This window comes from Ochotona princeps, chromosome 8, assembly GCF_030435755.1.
Source record: "Ochotona princeps isolate mOchPri1 chromosome 8, mOchPri1.hap1, whole genome shotgun sequence".
Lineage (NCBI taxonomy): Eukaryota > Metazoa > Chordata > Mammalia > Lagomorpha > Ochotonidae > Ochotona > Ochotona princeps.
The window spans coordinates 38,586,319-38,598,958 of record NC_080839.1 but is presented as its reverse complement, the minus strand read 5'-3'; the positions used below and the strand labels follow the sequence as shown (position 1 = coordinate 38,598,958).

General features: G+C 37.3%; 1 protein-coding gene across 6 annotated transcripts in view; it reads left to right on the top strand.

The window, feature by feature from the left end:
* WDPCP (WD repeat containing planar cell polarity effector) overlaps positions 1-12,640 on the top strand; it is a 327,334-nt gene that overhangs the window by 197,310 nt on the left and 117,384 nt on the right. For all 6 annotated transcript variants that reach the window (XM_058667873.1, XM_058667872.1, XM_058667875.1 and 3 more), the window contains one exon: positions 3,815-3,878. In XM_058667873.1, coding sequence (XP_058523856.1) covers positions 3,815-3,878 — 64 coding nt within the window. The remainder of the gene's footprint in view (positions 1-3,814; positions 3,879-12,640) is intronic.

The following is a 12,640-nucleotide window of genomic DNA, read 5'->3' as shown; positions in this document are numbered from 1 at the left end:
TCAGATCATTTTTTTTAAAGACTCAATCTCTGAGGCTTTCTTTCTGCACTGTTGTGTAGGGGGCTAAGCTGCTGCAGTGCCACCATCTCATGTTGCTGATTCGAGTCATTTACTATGCTCCCTATGTAGCTGACTAATGACATCATTGGGTAAGCAGCAGAGGATAGTCCAAATGCTTGCACCCTTATCCACCAAGTGGGAGGTCCAGATAGAGTTCAAGGAACCTGAATTGAGCCTTGTTGAGCCCTGACTGTTGTAGTGTTTCAATAGTGAACCAGCAGTGCCTTTCAAGTCAATTAACAGTTCCTTCTCATTCTTCACACTTTCCTCCTTGAAGTCATTCTTCTTTGACCTAATCTGTGTCCCTTAAAAACTCCTTTATGGAAGATTTTTTGAATGTTAACAGTTTTTATATCTGAAAATACATATATTTTGCTCTCATTCTGAATTCCAGTGTTTTATCATTCAAGGATCCTGCTTATTTTTCCTTCAGCAGTTATAGTTTTCTATTATCTTCTACTTCTACTTCCATTGTTGCCATTGAGAAACCTAGTATCATTCTGTTTGTAGTCTCTTTGCAGGTGATCTGTCTTTTCTCTGGTAGCTGTTAAGATATTTTTATTTATGGAGTTCTATATCCCTATTACAAATATGCATCAGTATAGATCCCTTTGTATTTCTAGTTCTTGATATATAATACTCATTTTGTACTTCTCAGTTTATATAATTTACCAACTCTGAGCATTCCTGGCAATTATCTTAATTGTTTTATTACACTTTTTGGAAACTTCGGTGTCCTCTATTTTTCTTAATTACTCTTTACATGTATTATTTGAAGATTTATTTATTTGAAATGCAGAGTAATAGAGGCAGAGATGGAAACAGAAGACAGAGACAGAGATTAGCCATTTGTTAATTAATTCCCCTAGACAACCACAACAGCAGGGGCTGGGCCACACTGAAGCAAGGAAGATATCAATCCACCTAGTTCTCCCTCAGGAATGTAAAGACTAGGCACTTGAGCATTTATTCTCTGTCTTCCCAAGATGCATAATGGGAAGCTGAATCCAAAGAACAGCTGTGACCCAGAGCAGCACTCTCCTATGGAATGCAGGTTTCCCAAGCAACAGCCCAAACCATCACAGTGTAATGCCTGCCATTACTCTATATTTTTAATTCTCTTTTCTGTGTTGTATAGCACCTGTTAGTTCACTAATGCAGTTATTTCATTTAGTTTTAGTAATCAAAATTTTCATTTCTAAATGTTTTTATTCATAGAACTTATCTTGTAATTTTGTGTCATTTTAAATACCAATTTTCTTGAGTATATCTTTTATTTCCTTAAATGTTTTATTCATTAGTGCCAGTGTAGCGATGCAGTAGGTTACTGGCACTTGAAGCACCAGCATTCCCAATCACAGTGCTGATTTGAGTCTTAGTTGCTCTGCTTCTCACCCACCTTCCTGCTAACTCTGGGGTGCAGAAGGTGATGCTCTAAGTACTTGGATCCAGACGCCTGGCTTTGGCCTGCCCCAGCCTTGGACATTTGGAAAGTGAAGAAGAGAATGGAAGTTCTCTTTCTGTTTGTCCCTCTGAAAAATAAATAAAACCTCAGAAGTATGTTATGTGAAACTATTTTCTAACTTTTAAGAATTTTCTGAAATCCATAGTTTTTAGATTTTGGTCATAGTGATGTTTTTTTTATTAAATTTATTCATTAATTACATTGTGTTGTAATTACATAGAATCTGGGATTCTCCCCCCCACCCTCCCCCCATGGTGGGTTCCTCCACCCCGCTGCATAACCATAGTTCAAGTTTAGTTGAAATTCCCTCCCTGCAAGCATTTGCCAAGCATAGAGTCCAACATCCCATAGTATAGTGGTTTGTTTTTGATGGTCTTTAGGAACTCATATTTGTTTGATCTTAATTTATGATAATATATTGGAGCCTCTTTCAGAAGAGCTTGTAATTCAGACATGAATGTTTGCTTCTGTCAAAATTGAAGACTTTAAAACCTTGGGTCATTTTCATCCTTTGACCTACTCCACAGTCTTGGTTTTAGACTATCTGCTTGGCTGAATCAGAAAATTTAAGCACCATTATGTTTAAGTCTTGTTCAGAGCTTAGTACAGACCTTGAAGTAGCTCTGTGTTTTTGTAATTGCTGTCTTTTTAGGGATCCTTACTAAGGTTTGTATCAAATGATTTCATTAGATTGATGATTTCTTGATTCAGGATGTGATACCTTTGGATATATTTACTTTCTTACAGTCCTGTAACAAACTTTAAAGCATTTTTAATAAGCAAATGAGTCGGAGCTCCTTTTGATAGTTCTGTTCTCCATAGTGCTTGATGTTGGCATCACTTTTTTTATCGATAACATTTGTCATTATGTATTACCTACAAGGAGAGCATGTTGTGATGTATCCTGCCCCCAGTTTCATTGTCTGTAATTTCAGTTTGTCCTTTATATGGTTACCAAATTGATGTTTTGATGTACATATTAGAGTTGTTAGGTTTTTTTACGCCTGCAGATAAGTGTGGAACTGAAGAAAATGAATTTTAGAAAGGTACATTTATGAGTCAGTGATGTGTTTTATTATCAGTATCATGGGAGTGTAACTTTGACAAGGAGACAGATAATGAGCTAGGAAAGAGAGTTAGGAGATGCAATCTGAAAGGAACTAAAGGCTGTAGAGAATTTTCAGGAATGGTATATTACAGGATTAGACGTGGTCTGAGGGGGAAACAAGCTGAAGACCTACCTTTAAGTTTAACCGTTAAAAGATGAGTGATTACCATTGCTAGAATAGTTTTAGCAGAGAAGGAACAAATGCATAATAACAGTAAATGCTTAGCACACTTTCACTAATCCTTTCACCTCTTTTGTAATACATCTCATCCATTGGCTAGATCAGTAGGCTTCCACGTGTATGACACTCTTCATCCACAGAAGTGTGCCAAACCAATATGGAAGTGCTCGTTAAGTGCTAGTTAAGAAGTCACCAAATATAACATGGAAACTATACAAGTATTATGAGATTTGGACCTAACATTTAATAGACCTATATGTATAATATTAGCAAACTGTGGGGTTAGGCTTTTTTTTTTTTTACAGGAAGGTAGAATACCTATGAGGATGCCAACATCCTATATTGCACTGCTTGATTTCAAATCCTGGCTTTGTTTGAGTTTGTTTCCTGCTATTGCAGCAGACAAGGTTATGGTTATCCTTGAAAATTAAACTGAAGATCTCTGAAGGGCCAAGTATAGTAATATTTCACATCTAGAAGACCATAACTTTGAAAATGTTGTTCCTAGGGGCCAGTGTTGTAAGTTAAGTTGCTATGTGCAGTACAGGCATCCCAAATGAGTGCTGGTTCAAGTTCTAGCTGCTCCACTTCCTATCCAGCTTCTGTTCATGTGTCTGGGATAGCAGCAGAAGTCATCTGAACTGCTTGGGCACTTGCACTCACGTGGGAAACCTAGAAGAAGCTGCAGGCTCCTGGCTTGAGCCTAGCACAGCCCCAGCATTGCAGTAATCTGGGAGAAAATCAGGAAGTGGAAGTTTCTTTCTTTCTTTCTCTTTCTTTCTCTCTCTCTTCTCCCCCTTCTCCCCCTTCTCCCCCCCTCTCTCTCTCTTCTCCCCCTCTCTCGACATGTGTGTATCCCTGTCTTATATCTCAATAATTCTCTCATAAAAATGAGAAAGAAACCAGTGTCACATAAATGCATTATGTAAACAGGTTTCTCCTTTTTTACAGGTTTATTTTTTCACAACTAACATGCAGCATTTCCCTTTCTTTCTTACAGGTACCAGAGATTTGAAAAGGCATTCCTGCTAGCTGTTGACATTGGTGCTCGTGACCTGTTTATGGTGAGTCCTCAGAGATGATTTTGTCGTTTTAGTTCTAAGGCTGAGTAAGTTGTCAGCCTTTGTGACCATTAAAAAAGGATTAGTGTCATTTGCAGTCTTAGGTACATGGTAGGGAAGCATTGTCCCATCTTGGCTTACAGCTTTACCTTCATGGCACTGGTCAATAACCGTCTAGTATCTTTTGACTTGTTGACATTTTTCTTGCCAGGGTCCTAAGGGTCTTTTATGTTTTCTAAGAATTTATACATCTTCAGCTTTTCTCTTTATCTTCTTTGATGTAAAGGCTTGACACCTTTCTATCTAATAAGCTTAAATGTCTTTCTTATGCATTTTAAAGTAACACAGCCTCAGAGAGCAACATCAACCAAACAGAGCAATCTGTAGATTTTGGATATGTTTAGGCTTTCCCTTGGATTTTAGTAAGAACTAAGGAATGTTTTTACTTAAAGCAGCCATAGTGTAACTCACTATGCTATATGCTCACATTGCTATAGTTCTTCCACATATTAACTAGAGAACTTGCTCCTTTACAGATCATTGTATTCTCTATCAAATCCGTATTTTCCAAGATCCTTTGTTAAATGCCACAGTGTTGCCATAAATCCAGATTCCTTCATGATTTCCCAGCATATTCTGTTCTATAACAGTCTGTTGTTATAAAAGCAACAGTAGAAGAAAAGCTTCTTAAATGCAAGAAAAAAATCACATAGTTCTTTTGTCACAATTAATACATTTTGTAGTGGCTTTTTTAAAAAAGATGTATTTATTTACTTAAAATTGATAGCTGCAGGGCAAAGGGGAGAGATTGGGGATGGAGAGAGAGTGAGTGAATGAATGAGAATCTTCTACTTGCTGGTTGGATCAGAAATGGAACATCTGGGATAGCAGTCAGCTACCCACGTGGGATTCTGACTCCCAGGCTCTGGCTTTACCTATTAAGCTGCAGTGCTAGTTCCAACATTTTGTGGCTTAAACATTGATGCTCTGTGTGCGAATATGAATTCATCACATTAGGTCACCTATCTTTGGATTTTGATGTTTAAATATTTAAATAAGCTTGCATCATTCAGTTAAATTGTTATTTTATTTATCATAACATAATTTCTCAAAATACTTGAAAGTATGAACATTCTGTTGGTTGCCTTTATTTGCTATGTCTAATTAAAGGGGCGTATTAATACACTGAGAGGTTTTTTTCATCAGAAGCTACACGTGTGAACATTACGTCATCAGAAATGTAACTGTAGCTTTTTTATAATTTTTTTCTGCCTCATTGACATGACTCGCCTTTCTGCTTTTTTAGCTTGGCTGCTCCCTCACCCTATAAAGGCAGATTTTCTACTTTGTCTATATTCTGTTTTTTTTTCTAGCCAAGATAAGTATTGCAGACAAAATTTCTCGCTCAGAGTATTACATTCTGTAACTCTGTTACTTTAAGTGTTAATGAATGATCAAAGCCACCTCCTAAAATTTTCATCAAATTGTACTTGGTTTAGTGTTTAGTGTCAGTATAGCCAGTAAGAGTATAAAGGAGCATTCCTTGTGAGTTCAAATCTCCTTAATCAAAATAGCCTTTGTATTGACAAACTAATCCTAGTTCTAACTCATAAGGATTTTACATGTAAAAGATAAAAACTCCAAAATAAGGGAAAGAGAGAAATAGTTTTGTTTTCTATTTTATTTAAAAAGTAAATATACATTATTTGGAAGTTACATCCTTAAAATCATATGTAATTGTGCTCATCTTCTAAAGGACTGCATTACAAATTCAAAATGTAAATGGGCAGTATGTTTATGGTGGCAGAGTACATATTCTGAGGCTTCATGCTGTATTCATCCAAAGTAAATTCTAATAGATTATTTAAATTTCAGCTAACCAATTCTTTAGTTTTTATACTGAAAAATATTGCCTCTTTTTGAAGTTTAAAGTTTGTGAAATAAACAATTATCCTTATTAGTGACTTTTACATCTAAGATACTTCATCCCAAAAGACTAAATATAATACTATGTGCATCACAAAAAGATCACAAAAAAGTATCAATGAAACTGAAAACTCTTTTTATTTATGCATTTATCTTTACCAGTGTGGTAAAGAACACAGACCATATGCAAATACTTCAAAAAGTTCATGGAAAAGCACATTTTGAAAATTGAATGGTTTAAAATATTTTTATACAAAAATAAAGCTGTCTTAAATTCCACTTTCCACCGATATTTTAAGCTACCTTCATATGATGTAACAATAAAGGCAATATGATTGGAAAACAGAATGATAAGAAGGCCCTTACATGCCCTGTAAAGGAGTTAGAATTTATCTCAAAGGTAATGGGAAGCTGCTAAAACTTCCCAGGACAGTGATATTATCATTGTTTTGACCTGGGGTCTACAAGCTTGGTGTAAAGGACCAAAAAACAAATATTTAAGACTTCAAAAGGCATTCAGTCCCTGTGCAGTGCTCAGTTCTGGTACTGCATAACAAACCAGCCTTAGGCAATACATAAACAAATGGTTTGGCAGTGTTCCAGGAAAACTTCTTCAGTAATACTAATAAAAGTGAATACCACTGAATTTTAAAATGTGACATAGTACAATTCTTGTAGTTTTCTTTTTACTGTTTTTCCCCAACAATTTAAAGCTGAAAAAAAAAGTATGAAGCTAGGTCAGATTTGGCCTTTGGACCACACAGCTGGTTCACTGCTCATTTGTAGAGTATTATGATCACTTGGGCTTCATTGTGAAGAAAAAAAACTGAAATGAGACAAGACTCTTACACGAAATATAAAGTAGACAAAGAGATGAGTCTTTACAGCACATTTCCCTGAGCTCCAAGACCTCATGCTGGAATTCTTTCCTAGTCAAGTTGCTCTTGAATGAAATGAACACAATCCCATTGTCACAATTGTACTTTATCGTATAGATTCACCTATATAGCAGACCATTTAACAGACACTTCTAACAAAAAACTTTAATAGTTAGAATTCCTCAAGGGGAATCCAGGTTCATCCTAAAGAATATCCTGTCACACATTTGGTGAAGAAATGTGATTTTCTACAGATATTACTAACTTCGGAAAGAAATTTTTCAGCAGCCTTCCTTTTGGCTTGTGTTTTGATGCCTTCTTTCTACTTTCCATAAATGACTCTAGCCTACAAATTGTGGTATATTGTTTCTTACGTGCAGGGCCTCCCTCCTATCATTAGTATATTTAAAAAGTCTCTAGCCTTAATGAATGACCAACAGTGCTCATGGAGCAATGGGATTGAACTGGTTATTTTGTTGCATGGAAAGATCGGTCATTAAGAGGTCAGGAACTCCACAGCAAGTGCCTGCATTCATAGATAGTTACACACACACACACACACACGTTTATGTGTGTTATAGCAAATATTTATATGTGTGTATATTCATGCATATACATACAGTTTATTTATTTCTAATAGCCTATCACTGTAGTTTTTGGTTCCCTTATATGTAGGATCGTGTCACTAGCAGAGAGGGATATGACTCCCTCTTTTCCAATTTATATCCCTTTGATTTATTTTTCTTGCCTGATGGCTCTGGCTAAAAAACCTTCAGATCATAGTGAATAGTAATGGTTATATTGGGCATCCTGTATTTCTGGATCTTAGTGTAAATACTTTCATGTTTCCCCGTTCAGTATGATGCTGGCTGAGTGATTGTCATATATGGCCTTGATTGGGTTGAGGAATGTTCCTTTTATACTCAATTTGTTTAATATTTTCAGCATGAAGGGATGCTATATTTAATCAAGTACTTTCTCTGCATATATTGAGATGATTTTTATTCTGGAGAGACCAGGCTGGACAAGGCTGCGCCACCCATCAGCATGCGTATTGTCTGGATCTGGGGTGAGCAAGACTGGGCTAGGCAGGAGATGGGGTAGGGTAGAAGACAGCACTAATCCCCTAAATCTGTATAGCAATATGTATTTTGTAAACCTTATATAATTAAAGAATATTTTAAAAATTAATTGTTTTATTATTCCATGATAAAAGTCAATAGACACTGGAATTTCCCCTCCCCCCCATGATATCCCCACCCACTTAATGATTTCCCCTATATCATTACAAAAGTATATTGCTTCACAATCACTCATAAGTCCATCATTCTGCTATTTAAGCATATCCTGACATTTTAGGTATGGACAATGTCTGAGTCCAGTATCTTATTGGACTTTTAAAGATTTATTTTTATTTGAAAGGCTGATTTACAAAGAGAAGTAGAGACAGAAAAATCTTCCATCCACTGATTGACTCCCCAAATTGCCACAGTGTCCGGAGTTGAGCTGATCTGAAGCCAGCAGCCAGGAGCCTCCTTTCACTCTCCTGTGTGGATGTAGAGTCCCAAGGCTTTGGGTATTCCTCTGCTTTCCCAGGCTGCAAACAGGGAGCTGGATTGGAAGTGGAGCACCCAGGATATAAACCAGTAGCTATATGGTCTCCTGGTTCTTGTATGAAGAGCATTAGCTGAAGAATAAATGCAGGAGAGAAGATGGCTGTTCAGGGTAGGCAGGTGTAGCTGAGAGTGCAGAGAGAGCTATGAGACCAAACTAGGTGGAAGAAATAGCTGGAGAAGAAAAATCACTGGGCTGGGTGAGTAAAGCTCCTTGGAGGCCACTGGAAGGAAGCAGGAGCCAAGCAGAAAAGCAAAAACAGATGAAAATGTCCAAGGTTACAGCCATCATCCCAAGGGGAAGGTGAGCACAGGCGAGCTATTTCTTTCTGAAGGGTGGTTCACTTTGTCATTATGTAATATTCCTCTATCTCTTAATGGTTTATTTTTTTTCTTTAAATTTGTACCATCTGATTTTAGAATGGCTACACTGGCTCTTTTTTCCTTTCCATTAGCTGAAATATTCTTTTCCATCCTTTAACTTTCATCTTCCGAGTATCTCCTGTCTCTTGTCTTGTTTTATTCTAGTCGCTCTTGGTATTATTGACTGAGTGATTGAGCCTCTAGGTCTTAGTGCTAGCTGCCGCAATTGCATCTGGACTTTTCCTTGTGGTTCACTCAAGAAAATTGTGATGCAGCTGATCATGACCCAGGCTCTGCCCCCTAGGGATCCTTCGACTTCCTCTCAGTTGGCTCCAGTATCTCTCCAGGGGATTTAGCATACAAACCCTCTAGGTGTGGGATGAACTCTGCCTTGTTCACTGAATCCCACCCTCAGTTGGTTCACTCTCTTGAGGCTCACTCCCCAGTGGCGTTGCTGTGCTAGTCTTGGGAGTGATCCATTGGGAGCATGTGGGCTTTCACTTGACATTGCCTCCACTCACCAGTGTTTTGGACTATGCCTTTTTGCCTCATGTTGTCTTTTTGGGGAGGCTCCCTCCAGTAGGTCTGCCTACTCCTGTTGCCTTTGTGCTGGCTCCTGAATCACCAGGCCTTTGTGGATCTGGGTGCCTGCACAGCTCACCCACACTCAGCTTCCTCGTGGGTGCTCTGGCTACAACCTTGTGCATTTTCAGCAGATGCTCTTTGTCTGCACAGCTCCCGGCTCATCTGTGGTGGCCTTCAGGGAGCTCCGCTCACCCCATCTGGTGATTATCCCTCTCCAGCTCTGCGGCCAACATGATTGTGTCTCGCCGACCTCTGTGCACTTAGGCTACACCTTCCTACTCTGATCGGCCATCTTGTTTGCAACTCAGCTTTTCATTATTTTAAAGAACCTGCATGAGAAGAAATGTTTATTTCAGTTTGAAGGGTTCATAGTCTAAGATTGGGCAGCCTCTTGGTTTGTGTCCAAAGAGTCTATAGGCTAACTTTGTAGGTACCATTATTATGTGTACAAAACTCCACATGTAATGAGTTAATGTTTAATTATTATCATTGTAAGATTTTCAGGTTTAAATGTGAATATAAGTTAGGTGAAATTCTGTTTGAATTACATTAACTGTTGAGATGTGCAGAAGTGGGATATTTTCCTTGTTGCTGATCTTAGATGAAGCTGTTTGACTTTTTTTTAAAAGATCTATTTATTTTTATTAAAAAGGCAGATTTGCAGAGAGAATAAAAGACAGGAAGATCTTAAATCCACTAGTGCGCTTCTCAAATGGCTGGACAGACATTGCTGAGCCAATCTAAAACCAGCAGCTGGAAACCTTTTTTGGGTCTCCCACGTCATGGGGGCATAGTCCCAAGACTTTGGGACATCCTACACTGCTTTCCCAGGCCACACGCAGGGAGCTGGATGGGAAGTGTAGCAGCTGGGACATGAACCAACACCCATATGGGATCCTGGTGCTTTTAAGGGGAGGATTAATTAATTGAGCTGTCATGCTGGCCTTGGACTGTTTCACCACTGAATATAATATTCATTGTGGATTTTGGATGTATAGTTTTTATTGTATTGAGTCTGTTTCCTCTGTCTTGGTTTGTTTTGATGCTAATTTTAAGGGCTGTTGAATTTTATCAAATGCAACATTTCCTGTGGCAGTTGATGATACAATTTATTGTTTCATGTTCAAATATCAATCCATGCTTACATTCAAAGAATAAGTCCCACTTGGTCATGGTGTATAATCTTCTAAATATGCTGTTGCATATAGATTGTAGAGGATTTTTGCATAAATGTTGATGGGCTTTGTATGAATGTTGGTAGTGACATTAGTCTGTAGTTTTCTTACAGTGTTTTTGCCCAATTTTTGTATTGTATAGTGCTAGCCTTACAGAATGAATTAGAGGAAGTTCCTGCCTTTTTTGGTTTCTTCGAAAATTTTGAAAATTTTTTTTAATGCTTCCTGGAGTGAGCTCATGAAGTTATCTTCTGCAGAGATTTTCTTTGTCAGATTTTGGATTACTGTTTTAATGTCTTTACTCCTTGCAGGTTTGCTCAGCTTCTCATTATCACTTAGTTTGAGTAAGCTTTGTGTTTCTAGGGATTTATCCATTTCATATGGTATATCCAATTTATTGGCCATTGTTTATAGAGCTGTTTTACAACATCTTTATGTAGAATTTGTGTAGGGAGCTGACTTTAGTCTGATTTCTGATTTTAGTAACTTAGATTTCTGATTTTAGTAACTTAGATTTCTTTTTTTCTTAAGTTTACTTAGCTGAAGATTGTTAATCTTTTCAGAGAACCAACTTTTAGTTTTATTTGATTTTGTTTCATTCATTCTGTTTTTCTGTTCTCTATTTTGCTTACCTTGCTCTAATCTTTATTACTGTCTTCCTTCTGCTAGCTTTGTGTGTAGTTTGTTCTTTTGCTAATTCTTTGTGTTGTAAGGTTAAATTTTTGTTTTCATTTGTTAAATGTAAGCACTTAGACACTGACTTCCCTCGGAGCACTACTTAGTATGTTTTGGTATGTTATATCTGCATTTGTCTCTAAGTGTTTTATTTTTAAAACGCTTTCTATTTATATATTGACTTGAAAGCCAGAGTTATGAAAAGAAAGAGTCTGAGAGACATCTTTATCCACTGATTCACTCTCCTAATGGCCACAATAGCTATGGCTGGGGTATTGTGAAGCCAGGATCCAGCAGCTTTTGTTAGCCTTTGGCAGGGAGCTGGATCAGTAATGGAGTAACTAAGATACAAACCAGGTTCCAATTGGGATGTGGGATCACAGCCGGCAACTTAAGCCACTACACTACAACACCAGCCCCTCTGTTTTCTAGTTTATCTTGATAGCTTCTTAATAGTATTTGCTAGAGTATGCTAATTTTCACAAGTTTCTGAATTTTATAGTTTTTCTTTTATAACTGCTTTGTAACTTTATCCTATTGTAGTTGGAGAATATATTTTGTATAGTGTATCTACCTTTTATTAAAATCTATTGAAATTGTTGTGAACAAGAAGTAAGCTTTCAGAACATGTCTAGTGATAAGCACTCTCTCGGTGTTTATGAGAGAATGTCTTAATTTCCTTACTTTTGAAGGATAATTTTACTAGCCCCAGGACTGAGCCACTGTTTGTGAGACAGAGTTGAATGGAGGTGTAAGAAGTTCATAGTTTTGAGAAATGCTATAATCCTAACTCAACCAAACTGATAGTAGCTCAGTGGGCATTTATATGAAACCCCAGAAATGCTTTAAGAATAAGGGTCACATAATCCTAAAACCATGCATTCAACTGAAATAGATGGCTTATTTAGAAAAGCATAAAATCAGTATCTGAAAGGATTCATTGCTAACTTTATGTCATGCTAAAACAAAACTCTGTCCTGTTTTATGCAAAGACATTTTAGGGGCAGGCAGGCAGTAGTTAAGAAACAAGACACTTGCAGCTCACCTCAGAGTACTCGGGTTCAATTTCTAGCTCCAGCTATAGGTTCTTACTTAGAATTAATACAACCCCTGGGAGGCAGTGCTGATTGGTTAAATGATTAGATTCCTGCTATTCACTTTGGGAGATCTGGATAGAACCCACAGCTGCTGACTTTAGCAACAGCTGTTACAGGCATTTGTGAAGGGAGTTCCCTGTGTATTCTCATCTCAGATCAGTAAAAATCTAAGAGGTCATTCCAGAACAGATTTCTCACAGTGAAATATTCACAATGTTGTAAGATACAATTGCACATCACTAGGTATATGAAGAAGCCCAATATATACATCCATGTATGTGTGTGTGTGTGTGAATTTTTGATTTACTTCAAATCAGAAATAACAGTGTCCAAAGGTAACAGGACCTATTTGATGGGCTGAAAAAATTTTAGTTAAAATTCTCACAAAAATCGTAGATCTAGTTGGAAAAAAATCCTTAATAGTGAAATAAAGATAAATTGAAACAAAAATGA